The following is a 24777-nucleotide window of genomic DNA, read 5'->3' on the forward strand; positions in this document are numbered from 1 at the left end:
TATGAAAAGTGTCCCCTTTGCAAATTGTACCCACTCACCCCCACCTTTTGAGCCTTGCTCCCAAAGCCGATCCAAATCAGACATGAAGGGACAAGGAACATTTGGGGAGGCATCAGCGTTCAGAGTTCAAAGACCTAATCTCCTTCCAGGCAAAGGCCGATGGAGACAAGAGATGGGAAAATTCTCCCTATTTGTTACTTTTTTAGGTGACAGCAGGCTTTGAAAACACACACATGCTGGATGGTCCAGGATGGATAACCTTGTTGAATATACAAATGACTGGATGTTGTTCTAAAATCTTGAACAATAGATGCCATGCATGTTGAAATATCTTGTAGATCCAACAGAAGATTAATAACTAAGTCTCAGCTTCAACAGTAGGAAATTTAAGCTTAGTTCTGGTTAGTCATTACATCAATGCCAAATTGTGACTTCCCACGGTAGCATAACTGACACATATGTCCTAACTAGTAAAGGATGAAATATCTCATAGAGGCAGTGGGAGAGGAATCAGAGAAATAGTATAGGGATTACGGCACTTCTCTCTCGAGCAGGAGGCTCTGTTCAACTTTGGGTACAGCACACAATCCCCCAAGCACTGCCAGGAGTGACTCCTAAGCATAGAGCCAGAAATACAGCCGCTGAGTACTGCTAGATATGGCCCGCCAAAACCAACCCCTCATACAGATGTCAAAGAAAATAGAAAAGGTGAGGTCAAAATTATAGATAAGTAGAAAGTTACTGATGCAGAATTAGGTTTTGGAATGCCTGAAACAAACACCTTGGCAGGAAATGTGGCATCTTAATGATGTTCAATGTATAGTAATATTCGAATTAACTTGCTTTTCCTGAACTCTGCTTAGGGTCAAATGCAGAATATTCCCTGTGTTCTTCTTTACTGCTTAATTCTCATTTTGAATGCTTGTTCCATTTTGCTTTAAATAACTTGAAAAGCAACTTGAAACATCTTGGTTAATGCAGAACTACGAGCACAGACACTTAAAGTTAACATGTGACAGTTGCCTGCAATACCACTTTTAAGTTCAACACTGTATTTACACTATATTTAGAAATCCAATTTAATTGCACATGAATTAACAGTTTTATTCACCCATCAGGGGAAGTCTTGCCCTTTTGGATGCAAACATATAAAAATATACGTGCCTGTTGTAAAACAAGCAAAGAAAAGGGTGACAAACTTTTCAGAAGTTGTGATAGGATTAGAAGGAAGAGAGTGGAGGACGATTTGGAACTAGGTCACTATAAACTCAATCATGCATGCTCCAGGTTAGATAAAAATGCAGAGGAAAAAAGAAACCACACAAGACAGGAAATGGTGTCTGTGGGACTGATAGGTGATAATGTTCATTCATTCATGCTAATGAAATTATCATTCAGATTTACCAAATGAGAGAAAAAAATCCTTTAGAGGCTTTTCATATTTCTTGCCTTCTGTTGGTTGATTATGAAAGGGGAGTTTCCAGAACTTTTTATTAGCAAAGATCTCTAACCCCCTTCCTTCTTTCAACTAGTTTAGTCGGAATCATCTCTCCCTCCTTCCCTCCCTCCCTCTCTCCCTCCCTCCCCCTTTCCTTCTCTCCCCCCCCCCCCCCCACTGCTGTTACAAAAAAAAAGGCCTGTTCTAGAATATAATTGCTAATGGAGCCCTGGAAAACCCTTTTTGTTTTGACATGTCAGGTTCAAATAGTATTTGTGGACTTGAGAGTAAAGTTTGTTTTTATCTACATCCAGACATCTTATCCTAGGAAAAAAGTTTGGGGCCCTGAGTTTTTTTTCAAAGAAATACTGTCTAGAGTTTTGACAGTGTTCTCTGCTGATAATCCTTAACCAATTAAAGGAGCCCACGGGAGACCTTGTTCATAAAAGATTTACAGAAAAGTCACAATGTAGTTGAATTCAAAATGAAGTGAGGAAAGATAAGTGAGCAGTTTTTGAATAATAACATATTCAAGAAAAGACAAAACATATCACCTCAAAATACAATGGAACGGCATTAAAAAAGATATCTTGGGAGACAGTTCTCTCCCCTAACAACTCTTTAGAATAAACAGATTTCTGCAGGGTTACTTTGAAAGACAGAAAAAACGCTTAATAGGTAATTGGGTCGACAGCCGCCCCGGTTGGAGACGACACTCCAGGGAAAGTCACAACTTGGCCTCAAGCAACGGCATCATTTTGATCATTTGAAAAACCCAAATGTCTGCTGGATTGCCTCTAGCCCAACTGACACCAGCCAAGGAAGAAGGCGGGTTATTTACGTCGAAGGGATATTGCACATCAAGGCTGGGGTGAACACCATTCACTCACACCAAAGAGCTGTTGGTTTGGAATCGGCTTTTATGTTTGCCAGGGCTGATGCTATGTGTTGATTTTCTTCTTCAGTTGCGAGCAGCTGGAAATGAGATCTGCATCAGGAAATGAGATTTCAAGAATCACAGAACATTAATTCTGCAGGAAATGTGCAGGCAAGGGAGGTGGGGTGAGGGAGGTAATTAAAATAAATACATGGACTGGGGAGACAGATCAAGTGATAGAGTTTGTGCCTTCCAAATGAAAGGCCCTGGTCTGATCTCTTGGGTCAGAAGACAGGGGATATATACGCTTGCATATATTTTATATATATATATATATATATATATATATTATGTTTATTATACTAGCACTGTAGCACTGTTCTCCAGTTGTTCATCGATTTGCTCGAGCGGGCACCAGTAACGTCTTCATTGTGAGACTTGTTACTGTTTTTGACATATTAAATACGCCATGGGGAGCTAGCCAGGCTCTGCCATGTGGACAGGATACTCTCAGTAGCCTGCCAGGTTCTCCGAGAGGGACAGAAGAATCAGAACCCAGGTTGGCTGCATGTAAGGCAAATGCCCTAACTGCTGTGCTATCACTCCAGTCTGTTTATTATATTATACCTGCAATATTATATAATAAATATCTGAACATAATATATAAAATATATAATTTATTATATTATTTGCTCGAGTGGGCCCAGTAACGTCTCCATTGGAGACTTTGTTGTTACTGTGTCTGGCATATCGAATACTCTCAGTAGCTTGCCAGGCTCTCCAGCCCAATATAAAATATTGGGCTGGAGCAATAGCACAGCAGGTAGGGCGTTTGCCTTGCATGCGGCCGACCAGGGTTTGATTCCTCTCTCCCTCTCAGAGAGCCCAGCATGCTACCGAGAGCACTCTGCCTGCACAGCAGAACCTGGCAAGCTCCCCATGGCATATTTGATATGCCAAAAATAGTAACAAGTCTCACAATGGAGACGTTACTGGTGCCCACTCGAGCAAATCGATGAACAACGGGAGGACAGTGCTATAGTGCAGTGCTATATAAAATATATTATAGAAAAATTTTATACATATATTTGTGTAACAGGCTCTGTGATAAAGCTTTCTAGTTTCCAGTATCCACTCAAATAACCCTTTTAACCTTGCAGGCTTCGATGATCTACTTTGCATATTTCAAGTAATTTCTCCAAAGGCACCCTGCTAATGTGGCAGCAGTGAAAGGAACCCAGTTTGGGTCCAGCAAATGCCCACCCCATCTTATTTCTATTTCATGAGGGCACCTGGCATAGTTGAGCTGGCTGTGGTTCCAGTTCTAATGGACCTATGACTGAGGATGCAGTGAAAGAGAAGCTTGATTCAATAGGTCCAAGGTGGCCCGGGGAGCCAGCTCATTTCACTGGCTTCCAGCTGCTGCTCCTGCTGCTGTTAGCTTGGGAGCTCCCTGACAGATGCTCGTCTTGAGCAGGACTGTCATGGGTTTGGCCATGGTTATCTAAGGCTCCAAGATAAAGGGCTTCAGAGTGCACAGTTAGACAGGAGCAGAGTCAAAAGGAAGCAGTGTGAAGGTCCAATGATGTTTTACAAGCCCACCCCAATCCTCTCTGTGGCCACCCCCACCTCCTGTAAAGTAGACCTCTGAGAAAAACACACAGACACTTGTTTGCCAAGCACAGCTGCAGGAGCAGCCTGATCCCACTTCCACACGCAGTGCTGGGCATCTGTCCACTAGGAATTCTGGAGTCATTACTGCAGTGAAGTACTGCTCTGAGTTCTAGTTGTTGCTCGCTGAGGTGGAACTCCAGTAGGACTCGGACAGGGATGCACAAATGCATAATGAGAGAAGCCATGGCAATCCGTGTCCAACAGGGATAGGAGATGTTCGTGTCCAGGTCAGCCATAGAAAGGAATAAAACAGGATGCCAACAAACTCCCGAGAAGGCTGCCAGCTTAGCTTCCCAAAGGACAGGAAGGTGTACAGGAGAAAGGCAGAATCAGCAAAAGTCCCCACCACATCCCCAGAGATTTGTGTTTAAGAAACTAGTCTAATTGAAAGGAGAATTTAATTCAGAAAGGCTAGCGCATCCTAAACTCATCTACCTAGCTTGCATCTTCTTTAAATCATTGATTTTCTCAGAACATCTAGGGTCACATAGAAAATTGGGATGTTGCGGGGAGGAGGAAATCTCTGCAATTTTGGGTGGCCAGATAATTATGTATTTCTGTTCTTCCTGCTCTTCACGTCCATAGGTATCAGAAAGACTTTCTTATTCCTATTATAAATATTCCATAAAATTTCTCATTGTCTTGTTCATTTGCAAATGCTCGACCAAATAGGAGCATTTCTTGTTCACGGCAGAATGTCTACAGGTCTTGTTAAAGAATATCAAACACACAATAAAATCAACAATAATACCGGTTTTCTTCCCATACCAACATCAGCTAAATGAAGCACCTGGGTGAGCTATATCCATTTTAATGTTTTTATTAGTGAACCAAATTTAGGGAAAGAAGTTGACATGGTTGATGTTTTTGTATATTTTCCTAATTGCCCAATTTTTCTAATTTTCAAATATATAAAGGTATGTTTATATCTCTATAAGTACAAATGTAACTTGATGCGTAACTACATGAATGAGAATCCTTACTATATGGTCTTGGGTTCTGTAACCACAGATCAAAATACAAATGTATACTTCCAAATATCCAGATCTTGGAGTCAATCGATTTACTATCCTAGATTATTTTTTGCATATATTATTGAGAAGTCTATGTTATGAACTGAATGTGGGGTTTGGAGAAGACAACTAGAGTTAGAGGAAGCCACAAAGGTTTAGTCTCATGAAATGCACTGGTGTCCTCACAGGAAGCACAAGAGCGCTTGCTTCCATCATGCTATTTACTATGTAGGCATTTACAACGATGGTCATTAAAATACCAAGAAGCAAGTTCTTACTAGATGCCAGATCTGCCAGCTGGTAACTGGTAACCACACCAGTTATCATATTTTCCATTATTACCTTGATGCTGGGTTTCCCAGACTCCATAAAAAATAAGCATTTGCTCTTTCAGCAACCCTTCGAGGATTGTTTGTTATAGCAACCTCATACTGTTGTACAAACATGAAGTATTGAACATAGCAAATTTTATTTTGGGGTTATCATTGAAACATGACTTAATTTCTTTAGAATCTCAAAGGTTCTCTGGGCATTGTGACTGACCTAGAATTTGTAAACTTTATAATTTACCAGTATGTTTACATGAAGACAGTGAAAAATTTCACCTGGTACTTGAAGAAGAGAATTAACTGTGATGATTATATCCTTGGTAGAAAAGATCCTGTATGACAGAGATGGAGAAAAGAGACAAGTTCATCATTAGTTCTTTGGATCAATTTACCCATTTATGAAATACAGGTGTTGCACTCAGGGATCACAAAGACATGTTCCATATCTAAACATCTCATCCTATGAAGTATGTTTTATATTTATAAAGTTATTTTAACCTGTATATATGTGATTGTATATGTAATCTTAAAAAATTATTTTAGAAAAAGGCTTATCATGGAGAGTGATTTTGTTTGTACTTTTGGTTTGAGGGTCACAACCGGCAGTGCTCAGCACTCAGGGGCCATTTATGACAGTGCTCGGGATCAAACTTGGTCAGTTGCATGCAAGGCAAGCACGCTACCTGCTATACTGCCTTTCAGGCCCAAAGAGTGGTCTTATTTTATCTCTCCATCTTTGCACATACGAAATAACTGTGATCCCTCCTAGTGATGATAACCCATTATCATTAAGGATCAGTGCTATTTCTGCCTCTCCTCTGATTAATATTTATATGATTGAGATTTTGCTTATATCTTCTATTGTAGTTAAACTACTATCATGGTAGCTCCTTGATTTCCTATAAACATGTCTATTTCTTGTTTCATCACTAACAACCTCCTGATTTTCATTTCAGAAGATTAGAATATGCTAACATATAGTTACCTCCCAGTTTAATTCTTGTGTTGACTCCAGTCATCAAAATAAAATGATTTCAGAATCTAAACCCTCGCTCTGTGCACAAGTATATTCAAGGTACATTGTGTGTATGTGTGTGTGCGCTTTGTAGGGACTCTAAGGGTTAAGTGATGATTGTAACAGACACAAAGAAGGGAAGTAAGTTGCTCAAGATCACAAGGTACATGATAAGAGTCAGGTCGTGAAATGAAGGAACTAAGCTCCTCTAAATCGTGATATATATATATATATATATATATATATATATATATATATATATATTTGCTCGAGCGGGCCCAGTAACGTCTCCATTGGAGACTTTGTTGTTACTGTGTTTGGCATATCGAATATCTGTGTCTGTATGTGAGGGCACCAATATCTCAAACACTTGAGTCACTGTCTCCAGGGGAGGAAAAGCAGCCTTAACTAGGAAGCCTTAACAAATCATATTATCCGCATTTGGAAAGGAGTGTTTTCTGCTCTAATATCTTATTTTGTTTTGTGTTAGCATCCATGTTGTAAGATCCAAAACTTAAAATCAGCAATTGCCTCCAATGCATAGTAAAAAACCATGACAAGTTTAAAGTAGTAGACCAAATTTTTAAGTACAAACTGCCATGCAATAGAACTAAGATGACTTTTGATCCTTTTACTCAGAAGCAAACAGATTGATCATAGCACCTTTAATTTTCACAACAAACATTTTGAATGTGACAATCATTTTATCCTCCAAGTAGGTATAATTGTTCCAAGTATTGAAACAGGTCAGCCCTAAGTTACATGTCCAAGAAAGCATTAATCACATAGCACATGAACCACAATTTTTTTTTTGTTGTTTCATTCTGCTTTTGTGGTTGACCACATTATCTCATCTTTTTAACTTCCTGAAAGTATGCTGAGTAACACCAAACAGATTAACAAATAAGAAAACAAGCCCAGAATGACAAAATTGCTGTTCAGAAGTTTATGAGTATTTTTTAAAGATCAGTAGAGTGACATAAATTGTTCCTAATTTATCTTGATAATTAGCAACCAATTAAGATATATATTATGTCACCAGTTTTAATGCAAATGAATTTAGCTAAACAATTAGGATATTAAGTGAGTTTAATTATGTCCTTAGCTCCAAATTTAATTACCAAGCATCTGATGTAATGACTCTTTAAAAAGAAGTTGGACAATTAAAGATTAGGAACTTTAGAAAGTGTTATTATTGGTGATATGCAATATCTCAATTAAAAACACATTATGCCTATTCTTTGTCTTCTGAAAGCAAAAGCATCCCTGAGCACACAGTGAGAAGATTTGAGAATTGCTGGGAGTTCTTCCAAGTCATTCCCTCCCACCCAACACCCCTACCCTTATCTTAAAGAATAAAAATTATACCAGAGAGCCCAGCAAGCTACCAAGAGTATTCCTTCTGCACGGCAAAGTCTGGCAAGCTCCCCGTGACATATTCAATATGCCAAGCACAGTAACAATAAGTGACAATAAGTCTCACAATGGAGACGTTACTGGGCCTGCCAGAGCAAATCGATGAACAATCGGAGGACAGTGACAGTGACCAGAGACAGTACAGTGGGTAGGCACATGGCTTACCCAAGTTCAATCCAGAGTCCCAGAAGGAGTGATCCCTGAACACAAGAACAGGGATAAGCCCCAAGCCTAGCTGGGTGTGGTCTTAAAAACAAACCAAACATACGCATGTGCAGTTTGAGTGGAGTGGATATAGTTCGAATGGTAACATGTAGGAGACCCTGATCCAGTACACACACATGGCTATGGTGATTCCTTGAGGACCTACGCCCAAGGCCTCCACTGCTGAATGAAGTACCCCCAAACCCTGCCTGCAGGGCCCCTCCCAGGCCCAACCATGCTGCTACAGCCCATACAAAACTGTGACAGTTCTTTTTGTCAGCTAAACACCTCATGTGCTGGGAAGGGAAAGGCCAGGAAGATGTTCCATTTCTTTTCTTTGCTTTATTATTTTTTTTCCTTTTCCTGATGGTGCATGGCAGGCTAACATATTAACAGACTGCAAACATGCAAAACAGGCAACTCATCCTGAGATAAATATACTTTAAGTTTCAACTTGGCTCTTTCCTCCTAACCCTGAGGTTTCAACACACCTTACAGGAACTCTCCGCGGAAGGTTTTTCTCTTCTGCTCGAAGTAGGAAGCTTGAGGATTATTTACTTATGAGCTTTTGGGCTAAATTAGTAGCGACTAATTCCAGATTTCAAGTTCGAATTTGTGAAGAAGCTGATTTAGAGCAGAGGGTGCAGTTAAGCGGTTCCCCGATGATTTTGAAACATTAACTGAGAGCAAGTAACTTAATACCATTATCCAAACTAGCGCTTCCTGGCACTGTTGAAAGAACACTAAACACTGGGTGTAGGCTAAAGAGTGTGGTGTATGAAAGTTTCAGAATATTGTACTCTCTTTCATTTCAGGGAGGGTGGGACTCACCTGGCGGTGCTCGGGGGTCACTCCTGGCAGTGCTTGGGGGACCAAATACAGTGGTCTGAGAAGTGAAAGCGGGTTGCCCACACAACAAGTGGCTTTCCCCATACTCCAGCCCCTACAGAGCATATTCATTGATATCTTTGAATGTGAATGAAAATAAATTTAAACCAAAGGATGATGCAGAAAAAGCACATGTACAACTTCCATCTAGAAATTTGTTAGCCAGTGCAGTGTTTAGGAAAACACCAAGGTAGAGAGTAAACTGATAGACTGAAAAAACCTCCAGCTCAATTTTCAAATGGCATTGTCTCCTCTTCATATGGAGATTATGCAAAACTTTATAATCAGTGAGAAAAGACATAACACTGTAGTATCTTGTGTTCAATCAGGTCTAATTATGCTGTGACTCACTGTTATTTCTTTCTTTGGGTCTGAAATATCTGGTTATGCTCATTATTTTAAGAATCCAAACATGAATGATTTCTTTTGTCTTTAATATATCACTCTGAGAATAAATCACCACAGCACTAAGCAAAAAAAATACCACTTTTTCTTGAATTTCTTGAAGCACTAAGCAAAAAAAATACCACTTAAAAGTTAAATACACACACACACACACACGCATGCACGCACACACACATTTTCAGGATGCATACAAAGTGAAATAAAAATACCTAACAAAAACTTTCAGACAGAGAAAACACATGTGCTACTCCAGCATGTATTTATTCTTGTGCTGATTTGACACACAGAATTCAGAACACACAACAGTCTACATGAGAGTGCCTTTGTTTCGTTCTTCATTAGCAATAGATGCTGACAGGAAAGACGGATTAGATGCAGTTTACCTTTTCTTCAGTTGGCTGGTTTCTTAGAGAATTATAAACCATGAAACTAAACTGAGTAAATGTTGGAAGTCTATTACAAGCAGCACCTGGGGCCAAGAAAAGAAAAAGGGGGAGGTGTTGAATTGAATGCACATATTTTACAACCAATGCAGAGGAGGCTTATTCACCTAGAGAAAGGCACTTTGTCCCTGATATCCCACGCAGCCCCCAGTAGTGTCATTTTCCTTATTGATCGGTGTATAGTGCATAAGAGAAGGGAATGGTGAGGGGCCAGACATCTGAGCCTTAGAATATCGGCTTCTCTTTTGCTCTGCACACATGCTTCATTGTTATCATTTTTAATTCTATTTTTATCTCCTTTTCTTGGCAAGAAATTTTTGAGTTTTATGTTAACTTTCCCCTAGCCACTGGCACATCTCTCTCATTCACCCATAAGACTCCCTATGTGCTTTTTTCTTTTTTTGCTCTTTTTTTCTGTTCTACTCTCCTAGAAAGTGAGACGTGCTATTTGCCAAGACGGTCTATGTCTAGAGAAGCTTATGTGCTTATTTCCTGCTGTGTCTCCTGTCCAGGACCCCCATTTCCTTCCCTGTTCAAGAGTCCTCCACCAAAGTCTATTTACTTTCAACATAAGGAGCATCTCAGGTTTGAACTGATCTACAAGTTAATAATCACCATTTTTAACATCTTGTCAAATCCAACTATCAAACTTCTAAGGTTTATTTCTTAAGAAAATAATCAATGAAACGAACATCTTTGTCTCCCCTCCCCATAATTTATATTGACTTTTGTAGCAAAGTACTTAAAATAGAATAAGGAATTCCTCAACGTTTTCAAACAGAACTGTGGGAAGTAAAATATCAAAGAACAATAAGAAGCATCTAACCTGAAAGGCCATATTGATCAGCAAGCTGAAAATTCACTAATGAGAAGCAGTAATGCTTGAAATGCTTCGACACGATGATAAAGTCATATAGAAAATAAATGAAGCAAAGGCTATGCCTCAACTATAGTGGAAAAATAACTTTCCTTAGCTTCTTTGGATTAATAATAAGTAATACATTTGAATCTGGGGGCCTTAATACCAGATAAATGACTAAGACATTTATCAATACAATGGATGGACAAGAAACTTGAAATATATTCAGCCCTATCTTCTTTCCATTAAACTCTTGGCTAGCTTACCTAGTCTCAAGTCTCAGCATGTATAGAGCTGAGGCAAATCCTTCCTTCTTTCCAGTCACTCAAGATTTGCACTAACAGTGAGACTAGATCGTAACTGTCAGCCATGAACCAAAAAACAGTTGTAGGGAAAAAACCAGAGATACTCACATACACCGAATGTATACAGAAGGATGTTGGGGGTCTCACTCAGGGTCTAGTCTACAGGAAGCACACTCTTCACCCCTGAGCTATGTCCCCAGAAATGCAGGTACACATATAAGCATTTGCTTGTCTTGGTTCTGTCTGGGAGCCACGTGCAGTAGTGCTAAGGGCTACTCTATGAAAACGCTTGGGGCTTGCACCCAGGGCTCAGGATGAAATCTCAGGCAAAGCCTGTGCTCCAGGGGGTCGGAGTGATAGGACAGAGGGTCGGGAGCTTTCATTGCACTTAGTTGACCTGGGTTCAATCACCAGCACCCTGCACAATCCCCTGTACCCTGCCAGGAGTGATCTTGAATGCAGCGTCAGAAGTAAACCCAAAGCACGGCCAAGTGATAGCCCAGCCCCCTCTCTCCCACTCCCCCCTGCCCCGCCCAAAATCAAAACACAACAGCAAACAAAAAGAGCCAAGCCTGTGCTCTAGCCCTCTGAGCCATTTCCCCCACCATAGGCTATTTGGGAGTGGAGGAGGGAGTTGTGTTTGGGCCACACCTGGCAGTGCTCAGGGCTTACTCTTGCCTCTGTTCTCTTGGTCTATATATGGTGTGCCAGGGATTGAATTAAAGTCCGCTGCATGTCAAGCAAGTTCTCTACCCACTGGCAATCAGTCCGACCTTGGTACATTTTAACACTCTGTCTTAACAGTTAAAAAACTAGCTCCCGCGCGACATCTTATTATGACATCTTATTATCTCATTCCTACTTTGGACAAACTGGCAGGCTACCACTGAATGTAGCCTGCCCACATGGCAGAGTCTGGCAAACTCCCCGTGGTGTACCAAATATGCCAAATACCAGTAACAATGATGGGTCTCCTTCTCCTAAAGAGCCTTGAATATAATCTCAGGGCTAGGATGAAAGAGGCGTTACTGGGGCCTGCTCGAGGCAATCGACGAATAACAGGATGATTTGTGATTGATTTGTGATTTGTGTCTTAACAGTTCACCTTTCACTGTACACCAGTGTCTACTCAATATAGTTCCCATTGCACAGGAAGGAAATCTTTTACTTTGTCTTTTAATGAACACAGGCAAGTTCTCACAAATATGAATTCCAAATCAAACTTACCATAATGTCCAGTTTTGTTGGCACACACCACAGCCCCAAAAAAGTCTGGAATATAAGACTGAATTCTTAAAATCACTTTCTGGCAAGCTCTCGCCGGTCCTTCTCCTCGTCGCATGTACTGTACAGCTTGGTAGCTGATTTAAAGAGGAGGAAACCTTAATCTTAAAACTAACTTCGAGAGATAAATAGAAAGTTAACAAAATTTGTACTTTGACAGAATACAAATGCACCAGAACATAAAAATGCTGAGGAGTCAGTAACCCCGAAGAGAGCCTCCAACCAAAGCAAGTCCAAATTATGGACTTTTACGAGGTTCACACCCTAGTTGTTTGGATCAGGACTCTTATTTTGGCTTTGCTTGATTTTTTTTTTTTTTTTTAGTTTGTACTACCAACCAAATGTTATGGAGCACATAGGTTACAATGAAATCAAAATGGGTCTAGAGAAATAAAGAGAGAGGGAAATACTGGCCATACGCAACACAACTAATTGCAATGACTACCTTCCGGTCATTTATTGTACATGATGAATGCATGTTCCGACTGCAGTTACCACCATCATTACCACCGGGGCTTTATTCAGCAGCCTCATATCAGTTATTTATTCATTTTTGGGTCATACCCGGCGATGCACAGGGGTTAGTTGTGGTTCATGCACTTAGGAATTACTCCTGGCAGTGCTCGAGGGATCATATGGGATGCTGGGAATCAAGCCCGGTTTGGCCGCATGCAAGGCAAATGCCCTACTCACTGTGCTATCGCTCCAGCCCCACATCAGTTATTTAAACAGAGCAGAAGTATACTTTCATCAGAGAAGCGGGTGAAAAATTCTCCATTTCCAAGGACTATGACTACCTATTGTCAAGATAACCAGGAGGGTTGGCAAACATAAGTTTCTAGGAAGCTACTGTGCACACAGCTTCGATGAGCTGGCACATACAGTTTCTGCCCATCCTGACCGAGATGGCATCTCCTCTCGGAAGCTCTAGCAATCAGACATAAGGGGTCATACCTCGGCAGAAAGCGCATCAATATATCCCCATTCCCAGTGGCGGCAGCCGCCCCGGCCGTGTCGTCAGCATAAGCTCCAGCTCCGGGAATGGGGGAGTCCCCAACTCGGCTGTAAAGGACACAGCAGCATCACTCACGACAGGAAAGCTCGTGCCAACACTCTATGCAGGGCCCTGACATGCTTGGAAACTAGGGACTCTGCCCCCTCAGGCACTGTTGCGAGGAACTTCTCCAGCAGAACTGAGTGAAAAAGAGTGCTATTTCCCATCTCAGGTCTTCACAAACCTAAATGAGTTAGGTAAGGCTGGAGTGTGGCCAGGTGAAAATATCCACATGGCCCCATTTTATGGAGACTTTTTTTGGCATCTCTTATTATCAGCTGATTTCTAGATGATCTCAACAGGTTCAAAATTGGTTTAACCACACACCTCCATCTATTCCTGTTTTTGAGTATGTCAAATTTGGCAAAAGTTTTTCCTGGCAGCAAACCTTTAATGTCTGTTGATAACTTTGAAAGAGAGAAAGAAAAAAAATTTCATCCAAAAATTCTTTTTTCTTTCTTTCTTTTTTTTTTTTTGGTGGGGGGTGTGGGGGGCGGAGAGGAGTGTGGGAGGCATACGCAGCAGTGCTCAGGGCTCATGCCTGGCTCCGTGCTCAGGGATTACTCCCAGGAACCATAGAGGGTACTGGGGATCAATCCTAGGGTAGCAACATACAAGGCAGACCCCCATCACTCTGGCCCACCCAAACACAGAAATTCTTACATGACTTAAGACCCCAGAAAATCCAATTTAACTCCCCCTTTCCCCTCTCTGCTCCAGATATGCACATAGTTTCTTTACCAGCCAGCAGAAACCCCAAACCTGGGACTCCTGGTTTCCTATCTTTCGGGGGGGGGGGACGACGACAGCTCCCAGGGCCTCTTTACTGGCCTTCCTAAGTACCCCAGCTTACTCAGACCACCACCCCTGTCTCACAGCACTGGTTAAGAATCCCAAAGAATCCCTCTCTTCTGATGCTAACCAGCTACCCATCCACCTCTTGCACCATTCCTTATCTCAGGAGGGTCCCGATACACCCTGCAGTCCGCTTTTCCCACAGCCCCCGAGCCCACACTTATTCACTCACTATGGAACCATTAGACACGTTTGAACAGAAACACTAACCCAGGTATTTTGAATTTGATACCATTTGTAGATGTTCCAGCTGCAATACGGCCCTGCTTATGGATGACAACCATGCCTAACAATTAAAAACAAAACAAGAATCAGGGTTTGTATGGATCCGAAGGCTGACCTCAAACATAAACAATAATGAATGGGTAACCTAAGCCCCCTTTCCTTCATTTCAGTTAGAACAGGAAACTTGGAAACATGGAAAATGATTCTAGGGCTGCTGTGTGCATTTTACTGGCCTGGTTTCATGGCATTTTGTTTGGCAGTTCCTGCTCTAATAGCTGATCGATAAAGGTACATCCAAAGAAGAGCCACTGGTAGGCTTAGTTTTTTCTAACACTACAGACTGGAAATAGTATTTGCACGTGCAAGGTAAAAATTATTAAAGATCCCAAAGGTGAATGTAGCACTGTAGCACTGTCCTCCCGTTATTCATTGATTTGCTCGAGTGGGTACCAGTAACATCTCCATTGTGAGACTTGTTATTGTTTTTGGCATATCGAATATGCCACGGGGAGCTTGCCAAGCTCTGCCGTGCAGGTGGGATATTCTCAGTAGCTTGCCAGCCTCTCCGCGAGGGGCGGAGGAATCAAACCTGAGTCAGCCGTGTGCCCTACCCGCTGTGCTATTCCCCAGTGTTAAATAAACATTTAAATAAACATTTTAAATCCACAACTAGTTACTAGGTTTTTAGGGGCCTCCATAAGAGAATTTATAAAACTGTGCACGAGTGTTTACATAACCAGAGTATGCATATGCATGCATGCAGGTGGAGGGAGGGATCCACTTGGCTATACAATCAATCACAGGTTAGACAGCAATTACAGGCTCAGACTATGAGCAGATAAATAAAAGTAGATAAACTTTAACAATGGAAACGGCATCAAAAGAAAATTACCAATAGTATCATGCCCATACTTGTATGTTGAATCTTCACCGAAAGATTCCCGTGCTCTAAAGAGATTAGGTGGTTTGTAGGGTCCACAGTATTTGGAAGGATCTGGTACAACATTCTACAAAACAAGGTTTAAATTTCATTCTTTAGAAAGAGTGATTTTAGAAATCAGCAAGCAGTTACGAATAATCATCAAACAGTAGCAAGAAACCCAAAGGACATCTGACAGCAGAAAGGTAACAATAAAAAGCCAAAGATTTATGTGACCTAATTGGTATAACTTTACTAAATACCAGGTCAAGTCTCAAGATAATATGGAATACATATTAGCACTGCACTGCACTGCACTGCACTGTCCTCCCATTGCTCATCGATTTGCTCGAGCGGGCACCAATAATATCTCACAACAAAATGTGAGACTTGTTGTTACTGTTTTTGGCATATCGAATACGTCACGGGGAGCTTGCCAGGCTCTGCCGTGCGGGCGAGATACTCTCGGTAGCTTGCCGGGCTCTCCGAGAGGGGCAGAGGAATCGAACGTGGGTCAACAATGTTGGCCGCGTGCAAGGCAAGCCTGCTGTGCTATCGCTCCAGCCCGGAATACATATTATATATTCTAAGAAGAGTTCTTCTCTCTCTCTCCCCCCACTCTTGTCTCCCTCTTCTCTCTCTCTCCCCCTCTTCTCTCATTTCCCTTCTCTCTCTCTCTCTCTCTCTCAGATCCATCTATGAAGCTTAATTGAGCAAGAAAAGGGCTTCATTGATAAATCTGAGCTGTATATATCAATCAGTGTCAAAGCAAGAAACCTACTCTGTATGGATTGCACATTAATGCCCTTGGTGTCTCCACAATCTGTTTTAGCCGCTTTCAAGTCAAAGCCCCCCAAATCCCTTGGTTAGTCAAGGATAATGAGGATTTTTTTGAAAGAGAGGGAGTACAGCTCAAAGATGGAGTCTGGATGGCCAAGACAAACTGAAGTCTGCTCCAAGTCACATTGGTTTAAAGACAAATTACCCGAGTAACAACACACGGGACACCTAAAAGCACAAAGCCTCATATCATATACTGGGTACACATCATATACTCATATACTGGGTACACATCATAGAGGCAGAGGTTAAAATCCAAGAAATGTTTAAAGACTGATGGCTTCCAGGCCATTGGTGAGTTTCTCAGGACTAGGAAGTTGAGGCAGTGACCCCGTGGCCTGTCCAGGTCAAGCTAGAGCCCGGCTGTCCTGGACAATAGCCATCCCCCCAGGGCAGCTCAATGGATGGTTCTGAAGAACAACTAGGCCGCCAGGCAAGAGGTATGCATTGAGCAGAAAGGTATCGCTTAAATATTTTTACATTGACTTCTTTATTGTTTTGTTTCTTTTGAGGGAGAAGGGGTTCTTCCTGTGCTGCTCAGCTGACTGGACATGACCAGGGACCAAGGAAGTGGTGCTGCTTGGTCCAGCAGTACCAGATTAATGGGTGCAGGGATCCAAAGGGGGTTGGCCACATGCAGGGCCTGTGCCTTAACCCCTAGGCTATCTCTCTGCCCTAAAGCATGTGCTTTTATTATTTCTTTCCTGTAGGGGAGCACACCCAGCAGCACGCAGGAATCTACTCCTGGCTCTGTGCTCAGGGATCACTCCTGGTAGAGTCTGGGGGACTATATGTGGTTCTGGGGAATCAAACCTGGTTTGAGCGCATACAAGGCAAAGCATATTACCTACTTTAGCTATCTCTCTCTCTAGTCCCCGACTTAGTTTTGAGGGTCACGCATTCATACCTTCCAATAATTTGGCTGGCAACTCTGAGCAAGCCAGTCTGCATGAATTGCTCGAGAAACACTTGTAGATAAATCCTCAGGAAGAAACCCCATACTTTCAGCAAACTTGGTGGCTAGAGATTGGGAAGGAAAGAAAACGGTAAGTTAGGTATTGTCTTCTAAACAAAAATAAAGGTAGAGTAAATATTTCAGGTGTGGTACAACCATCCCAGGGGCTAAATTAGGACATTTCCAGACATATTCAGACATGCAATGTTTCAGGACATGTTATCTGACAGCCAACTCTCCATGTTTGCTTTAACTCTGCCCTACTCAAGACTCTGCCTCTGGACATCAAGGATAGTTTTCCCCTCCCACCTTCCCTCCACTGTCCCTTCTCCCACTGTCTGAAAGAAAAGGTCTATCTGTTACCAGCAGAAAGTCTGACTGTTCGGATGGGGGTGCCATGCCCACTGAGCACTATACTACACATGACAACTGGTATCCAAAGAGTGACACACAGATCTGCCATTTCTCAGGTGGTTTGGCACTGAAGGATGCGAGAGGGGTTAGCTAAGACACTGTCAAAAATTATTCTGCCTCTAGATCACAGAACATTCCTGGTGCTTGGGTGGCATTTTTTTCCAGCAGAACGCCTTCTGCTCAATTTACTTTCTGCCATCTGTGTGAAGAACACTCTCTCAGTCTCTCGCCTAGAATGAGCTAAGATTGTCGGTGATCCTGCCCCAGGGGAGTGCTGATGTGATGATGGGTTGTGGGGTAAGAAGCCTGGGTGCAACTGGGCTACTGTTGACTTGCTTAAACAAAGTAGATTTCCAGGAAGGCACTCAGCAGTAACTTAGCAGGTTTTGTTTCACTAACTCAGCAGTTTTGTTCCTGAAATGGGGGAAGAAGGCTGAATAAATTTGGGAACCTCTGTAATGCCACCAAAATGGATGTCAGTCCTGCAATTACATCTGGGCATAAATGATTTAAATTTTTTTAAAATGCTACTTGATGTGGCCGGCCATAATGGCTCAAAGCACTGAGATTTGCACACAGGAACCCCACATTCAATCTCTAATACCATGTGGTCCCCTGAACACACCCCGCAAAAACAGAATACAGTAAGATGCTATTTCTGAAGAGGAACAAAGGAAAGAAATTTACCCAAACATATGCAAAACAACTGGAATTATCACTCAGGTCTATTCCATCCATTATTTTATATTGTCCTTTCTAACCAATGAAGAACAGATGAAAGACTGGACAAAAGCCTCAGTTTAGTTAGCATGTTACCTGACTCCCCGACTAAAAATGTGTGTGAGGTATAATCCATTACTCTCCGTGCCACACCAATAGCATTTTTAATATGCCTCAGATCTCCAACGGCTCCAACATCCAAAGAAGTGCTACACAGCAAAAACGAAAACAAAAACGCAGATTTACTAAGAGACTTCCAGAACTTCACAGATGAAAACGTGTTGCTTTACTCTAAGAAACAGTGTTCTTGCAAAAGAGGCATTAAGGTGGAATGGAGGGGAGGGGGTTGGGGGAGGGAGGAATACGGGGACCTGTGGTGGTGGAATATGGACACTGGTGGAGGGATGGGTATTTGATCGTTGTATAACTGAAATCCAAGCACAAAAACTTGTAAGTCTACAACTGTACCTCATGGTGTTTCACTAATAAAAATTTTAAAAAAAGAAAGAAACTGCGTTCTTTAGGGCAAACTCCACCATCCAAACAAGGACCTCACACAATACCCACGAAGTTCACACTATCAGACAAATTCAGGGACAAAAAGAAAGTCAACTTGGCACATACCCCAAAAGCAGGGAAACATTCAGTTCTGGCTCATTCTAGTTAGGTTTGAGTTTGGGATGATGCCTGGCTGTGCTTAGCATTTATTCCTGGTTCTGTGCTCAAGGCTCACTCTCGGTGGCACTAGGGCACCATCTGAGGCACAAGAGATTGAACTGGGGCTGGGGACAGGCCAGGCCAGGCCGAGCTGTCCCTTCTTTCAGACCTCTCCTCTAGCTCCTCCTGAGTACAGCTTGCATTCCCATGAACCCTGGCCTGGCAATTGTTCAACTACTCACCTGATCAAGATGGACTTTGAAGCCTTGAGGATTCTCCCTATCGAATGAGACTACCTAGTTACACATGATTATTTCTATTTCCACCACATTTTTTGGGCTTTTTTTTTTGTAGTGAGGTGTGTGGGGGGGGGTCATACCGGCTGGTATTTGGGGGCTATTATTCCTGGCTGTTTAGGAATATGCAACTCGGGGGATCAAACTGAAGTTGGCTGCATGCACAGCAATTGTTCCTTTGACCTCCTGAACTCCTTCAGCCTTTTTTTTTTCTCTTTTTGGGTCACATTCGGTGATGCACAGGGGGTTACTCCTGGCTCTGCACTCAGGAATTACTCCTGGAGGTGCTCTGGGGACCATATGGGATGCTGGGAATCAAACCCAGGTTGGCTGCGTGCAAGGCAAAAAATGCCTTACCCACTGTGCCATCGCTCCAGCCCCCTTTGTTTTGTTTTGAACAGAGAGGGTAGCATTCATGCCAATGCTTTGAGGGGGTTAGAGCCTCGATGACGCTTCCACACTGAGGCTGAGGCACTGTGACCAGGAGACACGGGCGCGGAGCAGCACTTACCCGTCCATGATCATGGCATCCAGGGTGGTCTCCCCCGTTTCGTCGGGGCTCCCGCCGAAGCCCACGGTGCCGTCACACTGCTCCATCTCACACATGGTGCATCCCTTCTCCACGGCATCCAAGGCTGAGCCTCCCGAGAGCAGCGTTGTCCACGCTGTGAACCACACCCCAACAGCACCTGAGTATCAAGCGGCTTCCGTCCAGCCCCGGCGCGACCCAGGCTCTGAGAACTCATTTGGAACAAAGACAAAATGACATTCCTCCAAGGTAAGCTGGGACTCTCACAATTTCTGCTTATCAAGTGCCCACGCACGGGGGCAGCTAAGAGGGTCACACCATGAGACGATTTGAGAAATCAAATGACTCTGACTACTGATACGATGTTGAGGGGTTTGGGTTTTCTTTTTCACATCTTTTTATTATCTGATCTGTGTAAGAGGAGAGGAACACTCTCTGCTTCAATTTACAAAGCAGGGCTGAGGAGAGAACTCTGCAGTCAGCACTGCAGGCTGGTGTGTGCTAACCGAGCTCAAATCCTGCACTACATGGCCCCAAGCATCATCAGCAGTCACCCAGGACATGCTTCAGCAGGGGTGGGGTGTGGGGAGCCCCAATACCACAGGCCTGGACACTATTCATCAGGTCTGTTTGGCTAGAGACTGCCCGGAGCACTTGTTGGGGGAAAGCAGCACCCACCAAAAGAACTAAACAAACAATAGGCTGATCCTACTAAAACGACAGTTAAACCTGCACAAATACATTTATTGGGGCAAGAGCTGCCGCAGCCAGTTTCAGTAACAACGGCAAAACTTACAACTTTTACATGTGCATTATCTGGATCAGCTGATTTCGTCTTTACAACTTTTCCACTAAGTTCTGTACAATGATTAGCCTCAAAGGGGTGGAAACGGACCCAGTGGGGTTAAGTAACTTGTCTAAGGACACACAGCTAGGGTTCAGGAGTAACTATCTTGGCTTCAATAGCCACACCCCTACATTCTGTGACTTCCCGTTAAAGAGGGATATAGCACGTAGTCAACTGACTAACAGAATCCTTTGGAACGGTGAATCTACTGTGCACAAACAATTTGAGCTCTAGAGCTTATAACCAAAACACCTTTCCGGAAGTTCCCCTCTTCACTATAGAGAACTTCCATCAAGTCACTGTACTTTGTTCTTGTGGGAAATTTTCCTTACAACCAGTTTCTCCTTTTCCCTGGACTCAATGCAGTGCCGCTAACTATACACTCAGCTGCACCAAAAATCCAGAAACTACCATTAGCACAGTCAGCGGGCGAGAGGGCCTTCTAACATATTTCACGAGGGTGTTGGATCTCAACGTTAATGAAAACAAGTACATATACTGGGGCAAAGTACCAAGATAAATGGCCTGTGTAGTTTATAGCAAAGCAGAGAGAAGCATCTAACTCAGACATTGGTGATGGTGATACGGAAAAGGGGAGCGAGTTCAGAAAGACTCTCTGAAGGCAGGTCCCCCTGAGTTCTCTGTTCCCAGTTGGGAAACCTTTCAAGCCAATGTCCTCCTACTTCTAGCTGTTGGACAGAAACCTTAATTTGGATGGGGCGCGGGCACGGGAACTTTGAGCAGCTCTGCGGTTGCAAAAATTAGAACCATACTATGTGTCCAAAAAAAAAATCATGTTTGCATGCATGCAGGGAGAGACAGGGTGGGGGGTAAACTGGGGGTTTGGAGGGTGGGGGTGGGTGAAAGCAGCAGTCCTGGCTTGGAAAATCCATCCTGGCCAAAGCTGGACTCGCAGGGGTGAAGAAGGCGGCAACAAGCAGGGCTGGGAACTAGGAGCCAGGGCGCTGCAGTGGGCAGCAAAAGGGGACCCCAAAGCTGCGGGGAGGGGGGCAATGTCCGATGCAGCGGCGGCCTGGAGTCCACCCCGTGGGCCCCGCAGCCCCCGCTCCCCCGGGGCCGGCTCTGTGAGCTGCAGCGGCGGCCGGGCGGCGGGCAGGGGCGAGGGGGCGGCCAGCGGCGCCCCGAAGGGGGCCGTGTCCACCCCGTGGGCCCCCAGCCCCGGCCGGCAGCTCGGTGCCCACCTGCTTCGGTCGCGTTCCTAAAGGGCCACGTGTTGAGCACCAGGGGCAGCAGGCCGGAGCCGCGGCACGCCAGGGCCCAGCAGAGCAGCAGCGGCGCCAGCCACGGACTCGGCCTCCACGTCCTCGCCATCGCGCCGCCGGCCCGGGACCGACCCGACTAGGGTCACCGGACGCCGCTCCCGCAGCGCAGGCCCCGCCCCCGGCGCCACGCCCACCCCAACTCTCGCGAGACGCGCCGGCTCTCGCCCTGCCCGGCCCAGGGCCCGCGGCGGCAGGGCGCCGCTTCCTTGTAGGTGTGCGCGCTCGGGAGCGGCGTCTGTTTGCTCGTGCGTGCGGGGCGCTGCTTCCTTCTAGGGGTGTGTGTGTGGTTGTTTCTAAGTGTGTGCGTGTATGTGTGTGCCGGGCGTTTCTTCCTTCTAGGGCTGTGTTTGTGCGCGTGTGCGTGTGTGTGTTCTTAGATGTGTGTGTGATTGTTTCTAGGTGTGTGTATGCGTGTCGGGCGCCGCTTCCTTCTAGGTACGTGTGTGTGCGCATGTGTGTGCGTTCCTAGATGTGTATGTGATTGTTTCTGGGTGTGCGTGCGTGTGTGTACGTGTGTGTGTGCTGGGCGCCGCTTCCTACTAGGTGAGTGTGCTTGTATGCGCGCACGTGCGTGTGCGCCTGTCTGCGTGTGTGTGCAGGGCGCAGCTTTTTTCTAGGTGTTTGTGTGATTGTTTTTAAGTGTGTGTATGTATGTGCTGGGCGCTTTTTCCTTCTAGGTGTGTGGGTGTGGGTGTGCGTGTGTGTTCCTAGATATGTGTGTGATTGTTGCTAGATGTGTGTCTGCTGAGCGCAGCTTCCTTCTAGGTATGTGTGTGCGCGTGTGTATTTGTATGTGTGTGTTCCTAGATGTGTATATGATTGTTTCTGGGGTGGGGAGGGGGTGCACGCGTGCTGGGTGCTGCTTCCTTCTAGGGGCGTGTGTGTGTTTTTAGGGGTGTGTTTGTGGGCTGGGCACTGCATCTTTCTAGGGGTGTGTGTGTATGTGTTCCTGGTTGTATGAGATTCTTTCTAGATGTGTGTGTGTGTGTGTGCGTGCGTGCTGGGCACTACTTTCTTCTAGGGGTATGTGTGTGTGCGTGCTCCTAAGTGTGTGTGATTGTTTCTTGGGGTGTGTGTGTGTGTGTGTGTGTGTGTGTGTGTGTGATTGCTGACCTCAGGACTCTGCCGGGTAATTGCTCTGTTAGCTTGTCTGTGGCTCTCAAGTACAATGAAAAAGTTGCTCAATGAAAAAGTTGAAAAGTTGGTCCAACTCCCTGCAGGCTGGGACTAGGGCACCCAGAGAGCGGGTAGTTGCGTCTTGTCCAGGGAAAGCAAGCGTTGCTTGCCCGTAAGCTGATTCACTTGAGGCTTTATCATCCACAGCTTTTTGGAGGACGTTCTCTTCATTATAAATCCCCGAGCTGGAAGGAAAGGGGACGGAGTCTGGGGAAGCAGAACTAGCTCACTGGAGTGTGCGCCTCCCTCCACCTGCGGGCAAGAGCTACCTCTATTCCTTTTGAGTGCATTTTTACCTGGTGCCAGGCATCATTAGGTGCCAAATAAATGTTGGAATCGAAGGTGGAATGGAGACTTAACATGCTCGGTAGAGGTTGCTCATTTTGATAGTTCTGGTGCCTGGGCATGGGTGAGCAATTGTCCCCTTGGGGAATCTGGGATGCCTAGCTGTATTATCAGAGCAAGCCAAGCAAGCAGATACTGTTTAAGACCATCTACATATCTATCTGAATTTAAAAATATTAAATAGGCAGGGGCTGTGAAATTTTCAAAACCATGAAGGCTTTTCACTCCTTCCTGTCCAGTTCAGTACATCACTTCAAGAACATAAAACAGCCTAGAAACGTGATCCCAGGACAAAAAAGGCACTCTTAACAGTTACAATTAAAAAGAAGGGTTACAGACTTCTACTAGGAGAGTTTGAAAGAGATACAAGTCTTCTGTGCTGGGGTAATCAGAATAAATTATTGCCATGCAACTTTTAAAAAGGGTGAGAGATGGTAAGCAAGTCAGCAATGAATCCATTCTTTTCTGAAATGATCTCCATTAGCATCAGAACTAAGCGTTAGTATTTTTCAAATAGCCTAAGGATCCAAGGCTCACCCTGGACAGGAAAGCTATGTCCTAAGATAATATGGAAAATTGGTCTCAGTGCCCCCTGCTCTCCCTGCCTCTTCCGGCTCCTGTGTTTGTTCTGGCTGATGGAGATGGAAGTGTTACTACAAAGGCCAGCTTTTTCACAATTGTCTCTCTCCTTACTCTCCAGATGGTGTTAGAGAAGTTCAAAGCCCCTGAATTGTAAATTGGCGGGCATGTCTGGGGGGAAAAAAGCCCTATTGACTTCTTCAAGGGCATTTGGATTTAAAATAATATTTCATCTCAGAGGAATCAAACTGATTACATCGCTTTATTAGCATCTATTAAAATAGAGGGTGTGCTAGTCCAGTTTCTAAACATAATGCTTGTTTCTGCAGCTATAGAAACATTCACTTAGTTTGGATATTTGGATTCCTTCTGGATCAGTTTTTCTGTGGCTAACATTTGGGAAAGGGTTTTGCGATTTAGTACTGGAAATAAACTCACATTACTGTCTCAGGTTTCATTTGGGCCTGCATAGAACTGGACCTGTAGGTTTTATTTTCAAGTGAATCTGTGACCAGGAGCCTCTTAGTGATGCCCTAAAAAATAAACTTCAAAGTCATAATGCCGCATTTTTTCCCCCAGAAGCATCACAACTATTCATTCTTTTAGGGTATTATACCTAATAGAGACATAGCACAGCGGGTAGGGCATTTGCTTTGCACACGGCCAACCTGGGTTTGATTCCTCTGTCCCTCTTGGAGAGCCTGGCAAACTACCCAGAGTATCCCACCCATAGGGCAGAGCCTGGCAAGCTTCTCCTGGTGCATTCAATATGCCAGAAACAAATAACAAGTCTCACGATGGAGATGTTACTGGTGCTTACTCGAGCAAATTGATGAACAATGGGAGGACAGTGCTACAGGACAGTGCTACAATAGAGACATGTAACATTATCTAAATCTAAAGAATTGGTTATACATTATTTTTATTGACTCT

At 44.0% G+C, this 24777-nt stretch overlaps 1 protein-coding gene across 1 annotated transcript; it reads right to left on the reverse strand.

Moving 5' to 3' along the window:
* Window positions 1-9501: 9501 nt before the first annotated feature.
* On the reverse strand, window positions 9502-21862 carry AGA (aspartylglucosaminidase). Its single transcript, XM_056114131.1, has 9 exons — window positions 21664-21862; window positions 19597-19750; window positions 18229-18341; window positions 16951-17063; window positions 15177-15291; window positions 14270-14345; window positions 13105-13212; window positions 12094-12227; window positions 9502-9728 (listed from the first exon to the last, which is right to left on the reverse strand). The coding sequence occupies exons 1-9, from the start codon at window positions 21791-21793 to the stop codon at window positions 9628-9630; spliced, it is 1044 nt and encodes a 347-aa protein (XP_055970106.1). The 5' UTR covers window positions 21794-21862; the 3' UTR covers window positions 9502-9627.
* Between the last annotated feature and the right edge of the window lie 2915 nt (window positions 21863-24777).

The sequence above is a fragment of the Sorex fumeus genome, unplaced genomic scaffold (assembly GCF_029834395.1).
Source record: "Sorex fumeus unplaced genomic scaffold, SorFum_2.1 ptg000024l, whole genome shotgun sequence".
Classification (NCBI taxonomy): Eukaryota; Metazoa; Chordata; class Mammalia; order Eulipotyphla; family Soricidae; genus Sorex; species Sorex fumeus.